Source organism: Schistocerca nitens, chromosome 11, assembly GCF_023898315.1.
Source record: "Schistocerca nitens isolate TAMUIC-IGC-003100 chromosome 11, iqSchNite1.1, whole genome shotgun sequence".
In the NCBI taxonomy this organism is placed as follows: domain Eukaryota; kingdom Metazoa; phylum Arthropoda; class Insecta; order Orthoptera; family Acrididae; genus Schistocerca; species Schistocerca nitens.
Window position 1 is genome coordinate 8,966,119 of NC_064624.1, and position 20,131 is coordinate 8,986,249.

General features: G+C 49.0%; 1 protein-coding gene across 1 annotated transcript in view; it reads right to left on the reverse strand.

Moving 5' to 3' along the window:
- Positions 1-249: 249 nt before the first annotated feature.
- The window catches only part of LOC126213336 (uncharacterized), a 35,951-nt gene continuing 16,069 nt past the window's right edge, over positions 250-20,131 (reverse strand). The window contains exons 6-7 of the mRNA XM_049941030.1: positions 8,967-9,441; positions 250-3,193 (exon numbers count right to left, since the gene is read on the reverse strand). Of these exons, the coding sequence (XP_049796987.1) occupies positions 1,368-3,193; positions 8,967-9,441 (2,301 nt within the window). The 3' untranslated portion in view covers positions 250-1,367. The remainder of the gene's footprint in view (positions 3,194-8,966; positions 9,442-20,131) is intronic.

Below are 20,131 nucleotides of genomic sequence, written 5' to 3' on the forward strand. Positions count from 1 at the left end.
GAATTTACATCAGCATAAATTACAAAACAGTACCTCCTGTGAAGGATATTATAATAATAATAACGTTTGACCCCAGGTAAATAGGGGAACATGCTGAAAAATAAATTATTTCTCAAAAATGTGTGTATCCATAGCAACAGAATAATAGTAATAAAATTATTTCACACAATTCTTAACAACAAAGGAAAAATTTGTACAGGTGGAATGTATACACCTACTGTTATTTCTTTAAAAAAGCATAGAGTCAGAAGTTAGCTTTAAAACAAGCTTGTAAAGTGTGTGTTTTCTGCCTGAACTCCTTATACTTATTAGGAAAATCTCATGTACAGGAACAATAGAAAACTCACTATAGAGTAACCATTACTTGCACAAGTTCATAGTGTAAGTCAAGATTCTGTCCTCGACACGTCTGGTCGCATCACAAAATAATCTGTCAGTGATCACCCACCCACCCTCACACACACACACACACACACACACACACACACACACACACACACACTAAGATTTTATCAGAATGGAAAGGGCACCAGCAATATTGTTTGTGAGTCATCACTTTTGTATCCATTTGACTTATTTCACAACTGTCTTCAAGATACACACTTTCCTAGTTGAGCAAGAAAAACGGTATGTTCACAATCTATGATGCCACTGGGGAATTAACCACATACCCGACAGATGTTTTCTCTCAATTTATAGTATAGATCGTACAAACTAAGGTACGCAATGTCCCACCTGAGTAGCAGACACTATTTACAATTGTATCGCCTGAACAGATGAGGTGAAATAAATTTATCCACAGCCAGCAGAAAATGCTGTTGTCAGTATGTAACTCCTCATGAAGCAAGGAACACACTGGCTTGTGAGCAAGCCGGATCAAAATCTAGAGTTTAAGTATAACCTTGTCCATGCTTAAGTGGAACATTGGTTTCCACACCAGTGTGCAGAATCTTCCTCAGACATAAGAGCCCTATAGGCAGTAAAGTTACTAGAAGGATATATCTCCTCACATATCAAAGTAGATGCTGTTCCATCAGAAAGGAGAAAAAAAATCCACTTGTGCAGTTTTATACTTTTGCACATCTGATCACAGCAGGATTTTTGCAACAACCTTGCAATCTACGTAGACAAAGCCATCACTATGCAGGATGCACGTTGTCGATTATGGACTCGAGCTAATTTACAATGTCCAAGACTGTAATCCACATTCGTACATGTTAAAAGCTTCAGAATACCTTTGTGTTCAAGGTAATCTAGCTCCCAAATATTGTGGGGTCAGAGGCAGACAGCCCTCATCATACACCCAATGTCCGATACCTGTAGTCCCAGGTAAATGTAGTCTAAGCTCGGGTGTCTGCTCTTTACATTTATTGTGCTGCAACCACAACTTGACCGTAGCGCCGTGGAGACACACCTTGAGCTGCTCCGGGGACTCTGCGCCAGTGTGTCTCGCAGTGCTTGAGCATGTGGTCCTTGCGGATAAAGCCCTTTCCACACACGTGGCACCCGTACGGCTTGTCACCTGTGTGGATGCACATGTGGCGGCGCAGGTCGGTCTTGTGATTAAACTGCTTCGGGCACAATTCACACTTGTACGGTTTATCCCCAGCATGCTTGGAACAGTGCCCCTGGTACAGGTCGTCCGTGGCAAATCGCTTGCCACACCGATTGCACTTGAAAGGCTTGTGACCCGAGTGAAACGACTTGTTGTGCTGGGTGAGGTAGCACGCCTTGTTGAAAACCTTACGGCATTCGAAACACTTGTGCTGGGGGCCACCGGACACCGCGGAGCGGGCGAAGGACCCCGAAGCACTACTGCGAGCAGAAGAGTCCAGTGCGGGTGGCGTCGTGGAGTCGGCCGTGCCACTGACCGTTTCGGGTCGCCGTTGTGTCGGCAGTGTGCTCCTCGCCAGGGGTGGCGTCGGGACACTGACCGGGTTTCCCTCACCGACGGCTTCCAGTGCTGCCACAGAAGGTGCAGCTGTCAGCATCAGGAGCAGTGGCTGTGGCTCCAACTGTTGGCTGTCCGCTTCTTCCACAGTAGAACAAGGAGTCTGTACCGGTGACGGTAGGTCACACCCTAACTCCTGCTTGAGGTTGAACCCCACCTGAGGAAGTTCTGCAGGGCTGCTCCCCTCTTGCTCGTAACCCAACTCCTCCTTGAGGTCGAAATCTCCCCGAGGTAGTTCCAGAGGGCTGGTCACTTCCTCAGACTCGAACTTTATCTCACTGCCCAGGTCGGGAACTATCGCATCTGTGACGTACTTGTGCTCGTCGTACGGTGTCTCGAGCAGGTCCAGCTGGCACCCACCAGACGTGATGCCAGAGAAGGAGGTACCGACCTTCCCCGCAGTCGAGTCGTCCAAGTCGCCGTCGTCGCCGTCGATGTCAGCACCGATGTCGTCGGCACTGGCAGTAACGGTGGTGGTTTCGGTCCCCCCCACGTTCCCTTCAGCTCCTACCAGCTGCCCGAAGGATGTAGGCTGGTGGTGGAGCTGTGCAAAGCCAGGCAGTGAGAACAACCCGTCAAAGGGGTGGTACTGCCGCAGGCCTTCCAGGTCACTGCTACCAGAAGGGAGGCCTGAAGAAGCCAGGCTCTGCCCCCGAGCCAGCGGGATCAGCGTCGGCAGTGGTCCGGCGGCGCTCAGGCTCGAAGAAACGTGGGGGGTGTTCGCGTTTGGGTGATGCTGTGCCAGATGGGGGTACAGCTGTTGCTGAAGAAGGTGCTGCTGCTGCTGTTGCTGGTACAGCTGCTGCTGTGTCTGTTGCTGTTGGGACTGCTGAGGTATGTCGAGTCCGCAACCATTGCTGTGGGGTTTGTAGAACTGCTCCGTCCCTAGTCCCGGCACCACTTGCTGTTGCGATTGCTGCTGCTGCTGTGGCGGCGGCGGCTGCTGCTGCTGCTGTTGTTGTTGTTGTTGCTGCTGTTGCTGGAAGGTATGCAACTGGTGTGGGAATAGTGTAAGACCCGCCCCTCCACCAGCTACTGGGGGTGGTTGTCCTAGTAGTTGAGGGGGCGGTGCCTGCTGTTGCTGCTGAAGAGGTGACACCTGAGCTAATGCTGGAGCCGGTGGTGGCTGCTGCTGGGGTGTGATGCGCCCACCACCACTGCTACTACCAAAGGAATCGTCACCGCCTCCAGGGCTGGGGGCAGATGCCGGAGAGGATGCAGCCGAGCGGTGGTTGGTTGTACCTGTGGGCACAATCATATATTTACCGGAAATCTACCAGTGTGCTAAGGCTTGGTTAGATCATTTGACAGAAGTTACGAAGACTAGGCATTATGATTGGTATTTATTTCACAAAGTGGAATCCTATTTCTGAGCAGTGAGTATGCAATCCTGAAGCAGTGGAATGGTTTGGATCAGAACTTCAACCAGATCTACAATAACAGCAAATCAACGTTGCCTAGTAAGTCACAGCATGAATACTGGAAATTGTCATGGCTGTATATACATTTATATAAACATTTGTACAATGCAAAAAGAAACACCCCCCCCCCCCCACACACACACACACACACACACACACACACACACACACACACACACCTGCGCGCGCATTTCTCTGTGTCGAAACTTGAGTCTATGCAGGTATGCAGGGAAACGATAGCCAACAAAGTCAAGGATGGTGCTTCTATTTCTTCCTGAGATCGATATGAATGTGATCATGTGGAACACTACTTCACAATATCTGGGCGAACTGCTACTGCTACTGCTACAAAACCGCAGAACAACCAGGAATTTAGAATGCCAATGTTGAATAATCAACGTAGTAATGGAAGGACTGTGCAATGCCACACTACTACTCGAAGTGTCAAGGCCCATCAACTATCTACGACAAAGGAAGATCCGTGACAGCGTGTGTTCCTTTCAAGTGACAAGGATTGGTATCAGAACAGGTGAAGATATAGTCATCTGGAAGTGTGGCAACACAGATGTGTCCACTCTCCTTTACGATCATTTGGATGATTTTTTTTGTTTTGGTTTTAGGGCGCAAAACTGTTATGGTCATTAGCGCCCGGTCCGTGACTTAGGAAACAGTAAAAAACCGAAAATGGAAACCAGCAGCAATGGGAACGAAACTCAAAAAATTGGAGAAACTAAAAGCAGGAGGAAGGCTTCAAAATCAACTACAGAAAGAGGTTGGTTGTCCCCAAAAGAAGCTTCAAATGACTGACGTCATTTCACTGGCACTAATAAATTCGAGAACGCGGTCGGCTGAGTGCGTGTCATCTGCTAAAATGGACGATATATCAGGCGACAGCTGTAGACGGGCGCGTAACGGAGTAAAATAGGGGCACTCAATTAAAAGGTGTCTTACCGTCCACAGCTGAGAGCAGTGGGGGAGGATCGCCGCTAAAAAGATGTCGATGGCTAAAAAGACAGTTCCCTATCCGGAGTCTAGTTAAAATTACCTCCTCCCGACGACGCGTTCGGGAGGAAGAGGTCCAAGCACAAGGAAGAGCTTTCACTTCCCGCAATTTATTATGGGGAAGTGTTGACCAATGCGCGTGCCATAAATGAACACGACGACATAAAACGCTCCGTAGATCGGCGAAAGGAATCGATGGGATAGCTGGCCGAAGAAGAGAGACTGCAGCCTTGGCTGCAATATCGGCCGCCTCATTTCCACAGATACCAACGTGTCCCGCGAGCCAGAGGAACGCCACCGAAACGGAAGGTTGACAGGTCCTAGATGTAAGGAGGGTGGAAGAAATTCCTTACGTCGCCACAAACGGTCTTACTAGGAGAAAAACGGAAGCCGGTTGCGATGCTCCAAGAGTGGAGGCGATCGAGACATCCTTGAAGACGTCGTTCAAGAAGGCTGGTCCGTTGAGAGCTGTAGTAGATCGCAAAATCATCCACAAAGAGGGAGCCCGAGACATCGGGAAGGGGAGAATCCATAATTGGATTTATAGCGATGGCAAACAGTACAACACTCAGCACGGAGCCCTGGGGTACCCCGCTTTCTTGGGAGAAAGTACGGGAGAGAGTGGTGTTCACCCGCACTCTAAATGTGCGCTATGCCATAAATTCGTGAAGAAGAAGGGGCAGCCGACCTCGAAAGCCCCAAGAGAACAGTGTGCGGAGGATGCCTGTCCTCCAACAGGTATCGTATGCTCTCCAGATCAAAAAATATTGCTACTGTTTGGCGTTTCCGGAGAAAATTGTTCATGATATAAGTGGAGAGAGCAACAAGATGGTCAACTGCAGAACGATGCTTTCGGAAACCGCATTGGGCTGGTGTTAAAAGACTGCGGGATTCCAGCCACCAAGCTAAACGGTAATTCACCATACGCTCCAAAACCTTACAGACACTACTCGTGAGAGAAATGGGGCGATAGCTAGAGGGGAGATGTTTGTCCTTTCCAGGTTTCGGAACGGGAACGACGATAGCCGCCCGCCATCTTCTGGGAAAAGTACTGTCGGTCCAAATTCGATTATAAAGGCGAAGGAGGTAACGCAGACTATGGTATGATAAATGCAGCAAAATTTGGATGTGGATACCATCCGGTCCTGGGGCGGAGGAGCGAGAAGAAGAGAGTGCATGTTGGAGTTCCCGCATGAAGAAAACAGTATTGTAGCTTTCGCGATTTTGAGAGCAGAAAGCAAGAGGTCGCACTTCCGCTGCACGTTTCTTCGGGAGAAACGCCGGCGGGTAATTTGAAGAGCTCGAAATCTCAGCAAAGTGTTGACCCAATGAGTTAGAAATTGCGACGGGGTCCACGAATGTGTCACGCGCGACAGTGAGCCCAGAGACCGGGGAGAAACTAGGCGCGCCTGAGAACCGTCGAATCAGACTCCAAACTTCCGAGGGAGGAAGTGAAGGTGTTAAATGAGCTAGTAAAGAATTTCCAGCTTTCCTTCTTGCTATCACGGATGACGCGACGGCATCGCGCTCGGAACTGCTTATAGCGGATACAGTTGTCCAAAGTAGGATGGTGGCGGAAAACGCGAAGAGCAAGTCGCCGCTCACGCACTGCGTCACGGCATGCGTCGTTCCACCAAGGAACTGGGGGGCGCCGGGGCAATTCGGAGGTGCGTGGTATTGAACGTTCCGCAGCTGTAAGAATAACGTCTGTAATATGTGTGACCCCATCGTCGACGCTAGGAAAGTGACGGTCATCGAATGTCGCTAGAGACGAAAAAAGTTTCCAATCGGCTTCGCCAAACTTCCAGCGTCGCGGTCGCATATATGGCTGTTGAGGCTGCAGTCTAAGGACACATAGAAAGTGGTCACTCGAGTGTGTATCACCAAGGGCGAACCATTCGAAGCGCCGAGCTAGCAGAACAGTACCGACCAAAAGGTCCGAATGAGAGAAATTTGTCGTGGAGGCAGACAAAAATGTGGGGTCCCCAGTGTTGAGGCAAACTAGATCCGCTCGGTGGAAGACGTCTAGCAGTAGTGAGCCACGCGGACAAGGATGTGGAGATCCCCAAAGCGGGTGGTGGGCATTGAAGTCCCCAACCAGCAAATAGGGGGGTGGAAGCTGACCAAGATATGCTCGTGCCATTGGTGTAGACGATGGAATGTATGCAGTACAAAGAGAAAAAGTATATCCAGAAAGAGAAGGACAGCGACAGCTTGGAAGGAAGTGTTTAAGGGGATTGGGTGATAATGGAGAGTATCGTGGAGAAGAATCATGAGTCCTCCATGGGATGGAGTGCCTTCAACAGAGGGGAGATCAAATCGGACGGACTGGAAGTGGGGGAGAACAAAGCAGTCATGGGGACGCAGCTTTGTTTCCTGAAGACAGAAGATGACCGGCGAGTAGGATCGTAAGAGGATCGACAGTTGAATTCATCCCGATTGGCTCGAAGGCCGCGGATATTCCAGTGGATAATGGACATTGGGTGAACAGAAAATGGAGGAATGTGACCAAGGTTGCTGTCAACTCAGCGACTGCTCAGAGCTTGCGACCGACAGCATGGAATGGCATTCAGCCGAAGGCAGAAGATCCTGATCCATAGGTTGTTCAGGAGCAGCTCCTGCCACCAGCGATCGGCCGGTTGACCGGCCACCAGCAGTGCGCCTCGGCGACACAGAAGACGGCCGAGGGCGATTTCCGCCAGGTGGCGCTGTGGATGGGACACGCCTTGGCGGAGAAGGAAGTATGAGGTTTAGATGAAGGAGGAACCGATGGTGGTGAAGTTGCGGTACGTAAAAAATCTTCACGAGTATGCTCTTTTTTCGAAGTCTTGGTGTCTGACTTTTGGGCTCGAGATTTAGCAGAACCCGACGAAGGGTGAGCCATAGAGAGGGCAGTCGAAAGTGGGGAGGTTGAACGGGCGATCTTTGCGCTGGCCGATCTGACGACCGTGGCACTAAAGGTAAGGTCACCAGTCTGCGTGGCCGCCTCCTTTGTTTGCCGAGGAGAGGCAAGGACAGTGCTGTATTTTCCTGTCTGAGGCACGGTGGGCTTTCGACTGGCGAATAATTTTCGAGCAGCAAAGTTCGACACCTTTTCCTTCTCTCTGATTTCTTGAATGAGCTTTTCGTCTTTAAAAATGGGGCAATCTCGAGAGGAAGCAGCGTGGTCACCCATACAGTTGATGCAGCGAGGGGATGGAGGTGGACAAACACCCTTATGGGCATCCTTGCCACGCGTAACACATTTGGCCGGATTGGAACAGGACTGGCTGGTGTGATTGAACTGCTGACACCGATAGCAACGCGTAGGGTTTGGGACGTAAGGGCGGACGGAAATTATCTCATAGCCTGCTTTGATTTTAGATGGGAGTTGAACTTTGTCAAACGTCAAGAAGACAGTACGAGTTGGAATGATGTTCGTGTCAACCCTTTTCATGACTATGAACAGCCGTTACGCCCTGGTCAGACAGGTAGTGTTGAATTTCCTCGTCGGACAATCCGTCGAGGGAGCGTGTATAAACGACCCCACGTGATGAATTTAAAGTACGGTGTGGTTCCACCCGGACAGGGCAGGTGTGTAGCAGTGAAGTACACAGCAATTTTTGAGCCTGGAGGGCACTGACTGTTTCTAACAACAAGGTGCCATTTCCTAATCTGGAACAAGACTTTACAGGACCTGCAATTGCGTCGACACCTTTCTGAATAATGAAAGGGTTGACCGTGGAGAAGTCGTGACCTTCGTCAGACCGAGAAACAACAAGGAACTGTGGCAACGATGGAAGAACTGTCTGTGGCTGAGACTCAGTGAACTTACGTTTGTGAGCAGACATAGTGGAAGGTGAGGAAACCATTGAGGAAGAATTCCCCACGATTACCGGTGTCTCCGATGGCGCGCTCCTCCCTTGTGGGGGCCCCCTCTGAGGGCACTCCCGCCTTAGGTGATTGTTCACACCTCACGTCACACCTCCCGACAAACGGACGGAGGGAGCAATCGGCACCTTCGGAAGGTATCAGCTCGGGTAATCACCCCTCCCTGGGCCTGGCCACTGACAGGGGGTACGTACCTGTCTACCCGGGGCGGGGAATTACACGTTACCCCGTCACCGGCTACGCATGGAAATGCGTGGGTCGGCCTTCAGACACGCACAGGGAGGAAAATAGAGAAATGAAAGGAGAGAGGTCTCAAACGCCGCAGCGGAGAAAAGGGCAAAGAGAAGAGGTAAGGAAAAGAGAAGGACAAGGGAAGGACGAAGACTTGCAAGCGGAGAAAGCAAAGAATTTGTTACAGTTTCGAGCGTCCTTCTCCGGACGTATGCACAAACCATACTCCCAGAGGGGGAGAAAGGGAAGGAAAGAGGCGGAGGTGAGGGGGGGGGGGCGAAGATTGGGGATGGGGAAGGATGCGGAATGGGAAGGTATGCAGCCCGGAAAGGAAGGAAGGTCACATTAGCTCGGGGTCCCTTGCTCGCTACGCACGTATCCACAAAAGAGTTGTGAACCCCCTGGGGGGTTGGATGATGGTGTGTCTACCACCAGTCTCTTAGCAAACTGAACCACATTCACCCAACAAGCAGCCGTGCGGCCATACTCACCAGAAGCCACTGCAGGATCGGGCTGGCCACTCTGCTTGACAGCATTCTTATGCAGTGTGGTGTTGTAGTGGCGCTTGAGGTGTCCCGAACTGGTGAACCACTTGTTGCACGCCGAGCAGTTGTACGTCTTAGGGCGGCGCAGCTCGTTCGCCTTCCAACTGCCGGAGGCCGCCGCCGCCGCAGGGGAAGAGGCGGCAGCAGGTGCCGGGGGTGTAGGTGCACCGTGGGAGGTGGGCGGAACTGTCCCCAGGGGGCTCCCCGGGGGCGGGTGGTGAGGCTGTTGGAAGAGCTGCTGGTGATGTGGCAGCTGGTGCTGTGCTTGGTGCTGGTGCTGCTGCTGGTGCTGCTGCTGCTGCAGCTCGAGGTAGTGGTGCGGCTGGAAGAAGGTGAGCTGCTGCTGCTGCAGTGGGAACTGCGGGTGGCCGTGCCCGTGCACGTCCATCATCACCAACTGCTGCTGCTGGTGGTGCTGGTGCTGCTGCTGGTGCGGCACGTGGTGCAGCAGCTGCGTGTGGTGTGCACCACCCCACAGGGAGCCGGGGTGCAGCCCGTGAACCCCGTGGGGAGCGTCTCCCTCGTACACGTGCACCTGAAATGTCATCTACAATTACTACCGTGGGGGTTATTCGTGCTGTAACCGTTAGTTGACTACTGAAAGTTAACAAATGCCCATAGAGACAGATTATACCAAGGAAATAATTTCTGGAAAAGCAGAAACTGCTAAGAAGCAATCTGAAATAAGTGTTTCTGAAGACTTTGCCTAGAGTATAGCCTAATATGAAGTGTAAAGTGGGTGAAACAAGATCAGACAAGACGAGAACAGTTATGAAATGTGTTGTTACAGAAAGATGCTGATCATCATATGGGCACAATATGGCAAGAAAGGAATCAGTTGATAGCAACCAAGAAATTATTAATTTGGTAATGGGGTGACGTACACTGGGTAAAAATTTTAGATGAAACCCTAGGCATGACTACAAGCAACCAGAATCAAATGGATGTAGACTGGATCACTTATTCAAAGATAAACAGACACTAACTGAAGATCACAACAACAACAATTAAAACACGAATATATGAGGCAGGAAAGAACTTATTGTCATGAAAGCTGAGTGATTAAATAGCATTGCATACCAGGACACGGACTGCACACACTGCCATCGTCATTTCTTGTTATGATTTTGAAACCGTATCTTATTATGTATTATGTAGGGATGGAAAAACAACACTGGTAAAAGAAGTGGGTTGAGGGCTGTGGACTATCGTGACAGTGGCCTTGTCCCCATTATTTCCACTGTGTCAGACAGCTAAGGCTGTGGTAATTTCCTGGACCCATACTCAGGAAGATAGGAGGCTTGAGTCACCACCTGGCAATCCATGTACAGTAGTGACTGACTATTTTGTTTAAATTTTCGGATACCAGGGCTGTTCGTAAATCAACTCTTAATCTGCTGCTGAAAATTAAGTGCTTGTGTATTCACATTGCTTGCATATCTCGAAACGATAGTTTGAAGCTGGTATTGTATCCATCAGCTACCTGTTAACTTTTGCGAGTAAGAAACAAATAGCTGCAATTGACAATTTAAGTCTCTCCCCCCCCCCCCCCCCCCCACTTCTGACAGGGGCTGTGTCATTCAATTTCCACACACGGGAAGAACAAAATTGTCATCAACATTCACCATTGATTGTGCCTTTTGTAAGGCGATGCAGCTGAGAGATGGTTATGTAAGGGAATGATGGAGAAAATTTTAGGCTAGTTGTACAAGTTTTCGTGATGAAAATGGTCAAGAAAGACTGCTCAAGCTTGATCAAAAACGGAATCGTGTGAAGTGTTGCAAGGATGGTTTGCAGCTGTTCAGGAAGAATCCGCAGGACTAAGTGTCATTTCGTCACTGTGGATGAAACATGGATACATTACTATACTCCTGGGGCCAAAGAACAATCTAACCAATGGGTTGCCCAGGGAGAATCTGCACCAAAAGAGCCGCAAACCATTCCTTCGCCCGGAAAGGTTATGGCAACTCTGTTTTGGGATTATCTGCACAACTCTCTTTTGGGATTCCCAAGGGATTATCCTCATCGATTATCTGCAGATGGGTAAACTCCTACAGGTGCATATTATTCATCGTTATTGGACCGTCTGAAAATCGAGCTGCCCGAAAAACGCCGGTGATTGGACCGCAAAAAAGGCCTTTTCCATCACGATAATGCACCAGCAGACACGTCAGCAGTTGTGGTCGCAAAATTAATGGAAACGGGATTCCAACTCGTTTCACATCCCCACCCCCCACCCCACCACCACCTATTCTCCAGACTTGGCTCCCTCGGACTACTGTTTGTTCCCCAATTTGAAGAAATGGCTTGCAGGACAAAGATTATATTCAAATGAGAAGGTGATTGCAGCAACTAATAGCTATTTTGCAGACTTGGACAATTCTTATTATTTGGAAGGGATCAACAAATTAGAACAGCTTTGGACGAAGTGTATAAGTGTAAAAGAAGACTATGTCGAAAAATAAAATACGTTCAGCCTATTAAGTCGTTTTTATTTTTGCACGGCCCTCGTGCACAGGGCCTCTGAAGCAGGATGGGCAGGCGAGTTGCCCGTGCCTAGAAGCCACAACAGGGTCCGCACCTACCGCAGTGAACACTGCGGAATTAGCCGAAATTTCTGCTTGAACACACTAATCCTGTTAGCTGTAACTACTTAAAGACATTAATGCTAAGAGCCTGGACCGACGCAGCCAAGCAGATGCAGTATTGTGTTATTCCTCAAAAGCCTTCGACTCTTACGATTTCAATCGTTAGTAAGGTAAGTGTGAACATAACGGAGAGTGAGGCGAAATTTGTAAATGCACTACGGGTGTTTTCGTAAGTAAGTAGACCACAGGGTGTTATCTTGGATGGAAAGTAGCTTCTGAAGGGACACGCGGACGTAGGTGTTTCAGCAGCCCATACAGGCACTATAAGTTGTCCTCTTTTATCTTGGTTTCAATTTATAAACGATTTCCAGCCCGATGTATTTTTTCGCGTATATTTTGCCGTAATGTGTTTCCCACGCACCTGAGAAGACAGTGCAGTGTTTCGCGTGCGAGTGCATTTGAAACAAATTGTTTAAAGCAGCATTTGCAAATGTACTGAGGCATTATTTGCCGTTCGGATTGACCACGACAGTGGCATGCTACAGGACTACAGGATGGGAAGGGGGGAGGGAGGGAGGGAGGGAGGGAGGGAGGGAGGGAGAACATGTTTCAAAGGGAATTTCCCTGGTATCAACTATCAAAGGATGGCCGCCGTCCGATGCTTTTGTTCGGGAATTAGCGTGACATTTGGTCTGCTAATCACGGGGACCGAGACCCCGTAGGGTGCAGGCTAGCAGACAGCTGACGGCGGATAGCGCATGCTTCGCGATCCAAAGATTTTTAGCAGTGTAATTACGTGCAATGGGTGTTTCGTGGCGGTATTCCTAGTGCGATCGGAATTAAAAATGCGATCGTACTAATTACTTATTTTCTATGTATTAGACAAGACCTGCATCTTCCCAAACACCAGAGAATGATGAGCAAGAGAGATACAACCCCTGCAAAATGAATCTTTTTTATAAATAAACAATATAATCCGCAGACGAAATTTTGGGAGACTTTTTTTTTATCGCTGGCATGTGAGGATTCGCGCTGCGACGCCCGAGTGCGCGAATTTAGCTTCACCGAGGAAGCAGGGAAAGAACAGAGAGGTACCAGTGAAGTAGACAAGGCAGGGATGATTCAACTTCAAATGCAAAAATCAGACACTACAGAGCAACTGTAAGGAATATGGTTCTATGTGCAGCTGAGACCATAACTACAGGGAGACATGTGGAACAACACGATAAAGAGGAAAGTACTGTGGTCATTAAAGTGGATATGAAGACATAGCGAAATATTGTTCTGCAGTAAGACAATATCGGGGAAAAAATCAAGGCTGAAGAGGGTATGGCTGGTGTGACGTTACTGGGATGAATGTGGACAGAATGTTCGAATTGAGCATTAATGTGAAAGCAATGGAAATCTGAAGAGGTACGTACATACTGACCCATAGGACAAATACCAATAACAGAAGAGGATAGAGAAGCACAAGTGCATCAGACCAGAGGAGTCTGAAGCTCACTGAAGAAGACAGACTGAACTTAACTGAAAGAGTGGAGTGCTTGTGATTGGAGCACACGCCGTATGTACCGGCAGATAAGACGGTAAAGGAAGCATTGAAAGGCAGCCAGAGTCGGGATCCTCTTATACAACGGATTTAAAACATACATTTAAATTTATATGAATTAAACCATTTTAAAATAAATTACTCAGAAATGTATTTAAAACACTGAATAATCCTCATCACTTGAGGTAAGCTGCTACGTAAGTACTTTCTCACTTCCGTTGTTGAGAAGATCGTAATACCGGTCCCACTCTGTCTGCACCTTGTGAATCAATTTCCACTTCGTCGTCAGTATCACATAACAAATCGCCCTTACAGCGTTTGATTGCTGTTTCCAGTTTCACTTTTTCCCATCATTTTATCACAAGACCACACAAAACATCAAGTGATGCAGCCCGCATAGCTCCACCTTTTGTAAATGACCTTTCGCCACTCATCAGACAATTGTCCCTTCGTTCACGCATGTGCTCTCTGAATGTTTTGTTCAGAGACGCCTGAAGATTGTACCATCCAAGCCAACCACCTGGTATTGCAGCGATGTTAGTATTGCTTCATGCTATGTGAGTTTTGGTGTTCTCACTTACGTGATAGTGAAGCATATCCCACACCAACAAACTTCGCCTCTGCCACACATTTTCCATCCAAAAGTTTACACCATTGTCGTCCCTTCCCGTGAAGATATACAAAAATGCCTCGTGGAAGTTTTTAGTTAAGAGCGGAGGAGCGGGTTTCAGCTTGAAAATGTGCATAGATTTCATTCCATCTGCCATGCATATTAATACTACAGCAAACCTTTTCTTTTCATGGCCCGTACTTCTAACAGTTTTTCGCCAGTTATTTCCACAGCTCTATTGTTTATCATATCAAAGATCATCGGCGTTTCACCCATATTTACAATATGAGATAGTGGAAAGTAGTTGTTTTGCCTCACACAAATAACAGACTTGTGAAATCTCTTAATTTTATGGTAAATATCTTTCAGTAATGTCTTCGAAATTTTTTCGTTCTATCTTGCTTCGTCTTTTCTTTTTATTGGTTCCATCATTAGGCACACACTTCACAAATGTCACGCCGATTAAACGTACAATTAAACTTCTGGATACACAACACAACCTACTACAATACTTGTTAGCTGTACATATGAGTTCCTTACTCGACACGTGCTTCTACAGGAAAAACCGTAACATTGGTGAATGAGGCTTTTGCTTTATGACGTCTGGAACCCAACCGTAGCAATTGTTTACGAGTACACAGCTTGTATGTCCACAAAACTAAATATCCAATACGACGCTCAAGCATATTACCCGAGTCAGTGTGCGTATTATTTTCCAGATGTCCATTGTTGTAAACTAAATTTACACGTCGTTAATAGATTGGGAATCATCTTGTAGGAGTGATATACAGTGAAAACTATATATTTGACGAAAATTTATACCTCGTCTTATGTGAAGGTCGTCTTATCCGCTGAAACACTCGGTATGTAAACCACGGATGGTACACACACCGTATACACCGATCAGCCAAAACAGTATGACCACCTACGTAAGATCCGGCATGTCCACCTCTGTCACAGATCACACCGGCCTCGGCAGGTTGCTGGAGGGAGCTGGAACCTCATCTGCACATACAAGTCACCTAACTCCATTGAGTTCAGGAGAGAGGGGGCGATGAGCTCTGACGCCCCACTCAGTCGCATCCCAGATGTGTTGTGTTGGGTTCATATCAGCGAGTCTGGGGACCAGCACATCAGTTGGAACTCGCTACTGTGCGCCTCGAGCCACTCCATCACACTCCTGGCCTTGTGACTAGGCGCATTATCTTGTTGGAAAATGCCACTGCAATTGGGGAACACGATTGGGGGGCGTATTGCAACCAGTGTACGATACTCCTTGGCCGTCGTGGTGCCTTGCACGAGCTCTACTGGACACATGGAGGCCCACGTGAATGTCCCCCCCCCCCTCCGGAGCATAACGACGCCGACGCCAGCCAGGCTTGTCTCCATCCCGACGTACAGGTATCGACGCACTCGCGCCCTCCTATCGGCTTGATGGAGAAGTTGTCAGGAATTCGTCAGGCCGTGCAACGCCCTGCCAGTGCGCCAGTGACGATGGTCGCGTGCACATTTTTCAGTCGTAGCTGGTGTCGTGGCGTTTACACTGGCACATGTATGCCTCGTCGCCCACAGAGGCCCATCGTTACGAGTGTTTGGTGATGGTGGTGGGTGATGTGGTGTGGTGTGTGTTGATGGTAGTTACACCACAGTTCGCTGCCTGTCCTGTTTAACAGTCCGCCCCGCCTACGACACCTCACATCTGTAATGAGGGGTGACGGCACAACCCCTAAGCGTCTGGGTGTGGTTTCACCTTCGTTTCGGCTCGTAATGAAGAAACTCACCACAGCACTGTTCGACCAGCCGACAAGTCGCGCCGTTTCCGAAATACTGGAGCTGAGCCTCCGGGCCATCACGAGCTGCTCTCGGTCAAATGTTGACAAATCGTGCACCTTCCGCATTCTACACATGGGTGGTGCGTTCACTCACAGTACATGAACCACGTGTCAGAACTGGTATATATCTATAGTGGGTCGGTGGTTATAGCGTTCTGGCTGCTCAGTGTAATGGGAAGTCAGGTAGGGCGACCTGGAAGAGCGGTTGAGCGAAATGGACAGTGTCTTTAGAGGAGGATATAAGATGAACATCAACAAAAGCAAAAGTGGGATAATGGAAAGCAGTCGAAATAAATGAGGTGACGCTGAGGCAATTAGGAAATGAGAGGGACTAGTACATTAAACTTCCTGGCCGATTAGAACTGTGTGCCAGACCGAGACTCGAACTCGGGACCTTTGCCTTTCGTGGGCAAGTGCTCTACCAACCAAACTACCCAAGAACGACTCACGCCCCGTCCTTACAGGAAGTTTCATATCAGCGTACACTCCGCTGCAGAGTGAAAATCTCATTCGAGTAGTAGATGAGTTTTGCTGTTTGCACAGCAAAATAACTGACGAAGTTGATTCACAATGGGAAGGAAAGATTTTCTGAAGAAGGAAAATGCGTTAAAATCGAGTGTAGATTTAAGTGTCAGGAAGTGTTACGTGAAAGTATTTGTACGGAGTGTGGGCATGTACGGAAGTGAAACATGGACGATAAATAGTCTGGAGAAGAAGACAATAGAAACTTTCGAAATGTGGTGCTACAGAAGAATGCTGAAGATTAGATGGGTAGCTCACATAATGAGGTATTAGTTGGTTGGGGTTTAAGGGACCAAACAGCAAGGTCATCAGTCCCTTGTTTCAAATGTGGTCCATTCCGATAGTGTGACATCTCAGAAATATCAGAACGATAAAAGGGAAAAGGCTAAAAAATGTAAAGGGCAGTCATGTTGTCAACGGTAAAAACAAAATGAGGTAAGTCAGCAAGAGAACGAACCCAACACTATGCTGAAGCAGCAGAGGCAAGACCACCTGCGACTTAAAAGGTGCAACCGCTAGAATGTAGACGTACGTATGGGAAAAGGAGACTAACCAATCCTAAAAAAAAAAAAAAAAAAACAGAGTAATAGGGAAAGAAAAGAGGATCTCGGCAGGGAGGGGAGATGGGAATCTCCAAACATGGCTTACAGTGGGAGATACCCCAACACTCACCGCCCTGCCCCTACACCAGAGAGATTAAAAACCTTAAAACTGAGAATAATAACTACTTTCCCGGAGGAAACCGAGAACCAGAGAGACCATCCGGGAATCGTCAGCCAACATCAAAGGTAAAGTGTTGGGGAGCCTATACTTAGCACGCGGAGCCAAAATAAGGGGGCATTCAACCAAAAGGTGGGCTACTGACTGGAAGGCTCCACAACCACAAAGTGGGCGTGGTTCATCACGCAACAGAAAACCGTGGGTCAGCCTGGTATGGCCAATGCGGAGACGACACAGTGTGGTCGAGTCCTTCCGGGAGAGGCGAAAGGAAGAACGCCACGGGCCTGGTGTCACCTTAATCGCACAAAGTTTATTAGACAGGGAAGTAGCCTCAAAAGAGGTGGCCCATGACTGTGCGAAGTGGGATTTTATGTGAAACCGTAAATCCGCTGCAGGAGGGATTACAGGAAACGGGGGGTAAGTAACTGCTCCCCCAGCCAAACGATCAGCGAGCTCATTGCCCGGGACACCCACGTGTCCAGGGACCCAAAGGAAGTCAACGAAACAAGCAGCACGGTGAATATCAGCGAGATTGTCATGGATGGCAGAGACCAAAGGATGGCGCGGAAACCACCGGCCAATAGCCAGAAGGCCAATCATTGAGCTCTTACATAACAAAACGCAGTTGTGTTGGGACTGTTTAATGAAAGTAAGGGCCTGGAAAATTGCCATCAATTCTGCAGTAAACACCCCACATATAGGTGGCAGCAGATTTTCCGTGCCAACTGAGGACGTGAAGGCATACCCCACGATCAGCAGATTTAGAGCCATCAGTGTAAAAAACAGCATCCCGAAATTCCCATAAAATTCGGCGGAAAACGGAACGGAACACCATCAGGGGGATGGAATCTTTCAGACCTCGGCGGAGATCCATCTGAATTCTAGGACGAGGAACTAACCAAGGGGAGGGGGTGGAGGGAGCGAGGAAGACAGGACAAAGAAGGAAGGTGAAAATCACGGCAAAGAGACGCAAGGCGTGGCCCAACAGGTAAACCCGCCCGTGGGCGGGAGTCGGGTGCGCGACATACACGGTCTGGGAACAGGACAGAAAAGGAAGGATGTGTGGGAGAGGAACGGATAGCGAGTGCATAAGACACCAGAAGCTGGGACCGCCGAACAGAAAGGGGGGATCCCAGCTTCAACCAGGAGACTATCAACAGGGCTAGTAGGGAAGGTACCGGTGGCCAAACGGATACTGCAGTGGTGGACCGGATCCTGCAGGCGCAGTGTGGAAGGAGCAGCCGAACCATAAACTTGACAACGTAGTCCAAGCGAGACAGAACTAGAGCACGATAAAGACGGAGAAGGAGGGAGCGGTCCGCACCCCAAGAGGAGTGGGCAAGGAAGCGATGGACATTGAGTTTACGGTAACATCCTACCTTCAGAAGTCTGAGGCAGCCAATTGAGCTTGTTGTCGAAAAGAAGACCCAGGAAACTAAACTGTGGGACCACAGGTAATCATTGTGCATCGAGATAGAGCTATGGATCAGGGTGGATCGTAGTATGGCAACAGAAGTGGACCACCCGCGATTTTAAAGGAGAGAACTGAAACCCGTGTGAGAGGGTCCATGCAGAGGCACGCCGTATAGCTCCCTGGAGCTGCCGCTCTGCAGAGGCCATCGAGGAGGAACTAACCCAAATGCAGAAATCATACACATACAGAGCAGGGGAGACCAAAGGACCGACAGAGGGCACAAGTCCATCGATAGCAATGAGGAAAAGAAGGACACTCAAGACAGAACCCTGTGGGATGCCTGTCTTCTGGGCCCGTCGAGAACTAAAAACAGTACCAACCCGAACCCTGAATGACCAATGGAACAGGAACTGGCGGATAAAAATCGGGAGTGGGCCCCGAATACCCCACTGATGAAGGGTAAGTAAGATGTGATGGCGCCAGGCCGTGTCATAGGCCTTGCGTAGGTCAAAAAAATACTGCAACCAAATGGCGGCGCTGGGAAAAACCTGCCTAACTGCAGATTCCAAGCGAAGTAAATGATCGATTGGAGACCGTCCCTCTCGGAAGCCACAGTGGTAATGGGGCAATAGATTCCGAGATTCGAGGACCCAATTGAGCCGACGGGCTACCATCTGTTCTAGTAACTTACAAACAACATTAGTCAGACTCATTGGCCGATAGCTGTCAACAAATAGGGGGTTCTTACCAGCCTTAAGGACAGGAACCACGATGCTATCCCTCCACTGCGAAGGAAGTCACCCTGGAGCCAGATGGAGAGGATGTTGCTGTCGTGGAGCACTGAGATGTTGAAGCAGTTGGTTATGTATGGAGTCTGGGCCAGGGGCCGTATCATGAGAAGAAGAAAGTGCGGAAAGAAATTCCCATTCAGTAAAAGGTTCGTTGTAAGATTCTGACGGACAAGGGGTAAAACATAAGGTGGAAGCTTCAGCCCGCTGCTTCCGGTGAAGGAAAGCAGCCGGATAGGAGGCTGATGCTGATGGCATTGCAAAATGGGTCGCAAGATGTTCCGCGAGAATCAACGGGTCCGTACAAAGGCCATCTGGGGAGTGAAGGCCTGGGAGGGTGGACTGCCGATGGCAACCTTGAAGAGAGCAAAGTTTAGCCCATGCCGTTGACATAGGGACAGTAGAACCGAGGGAAGAAACAAATCGTTCCCAACATATCCGCTTGCTCGGTTTGATTAAATAACAGGCTTTAGCACGAAGGTAATAAGGCTGGCAACGAATGGGTGCCTCTTAAGCTGTTGCAAAGCTCGACGGCGATCACGGATGGCAATGGCAATGGCCGTACTCCACCACGGGACTTGCCGGCGACAAAATGGTCCAGATGAGTGACGTACAGCAATACAACCCGACAAAGAGGGAAAAAACACGACCTGTGCAGTGTACATAGGCCAATCGGCGCGTTGGAAAGATCAACGAGATAACCTGTCCACCGGATAGCGAGAAGGGAGAGAGAGAATCAACGGGAAATGGTGACTATCACAAAGGTCGTCGTGTGGCGACCAGTGTAACGAAGGGAGGAGAGAGGGAGAAGAAAGAGAAAGATCAATGGCAGAAAAAGTACCATGACCGGCACTGAAATCAGTAGGGGCGCCATCATTAAGAAAAGTCTTGGTCTGTAATAAACAGACCTAAGAGAAGACCTCGTCTAGATGGAAATGCACTGCCCCACAAGGGATGAGCATTAAAATCCCCGAGAAGGAGGAAGGGAGGAGGAAGTTGCTGAAGGGCTGTTAAGGCAGCAGGTGTAAGAGTCCTGTCAGGAGGGAGATAAAAATTGCAAAACCGTGACCTCAGAGTCCAGGTGGGCC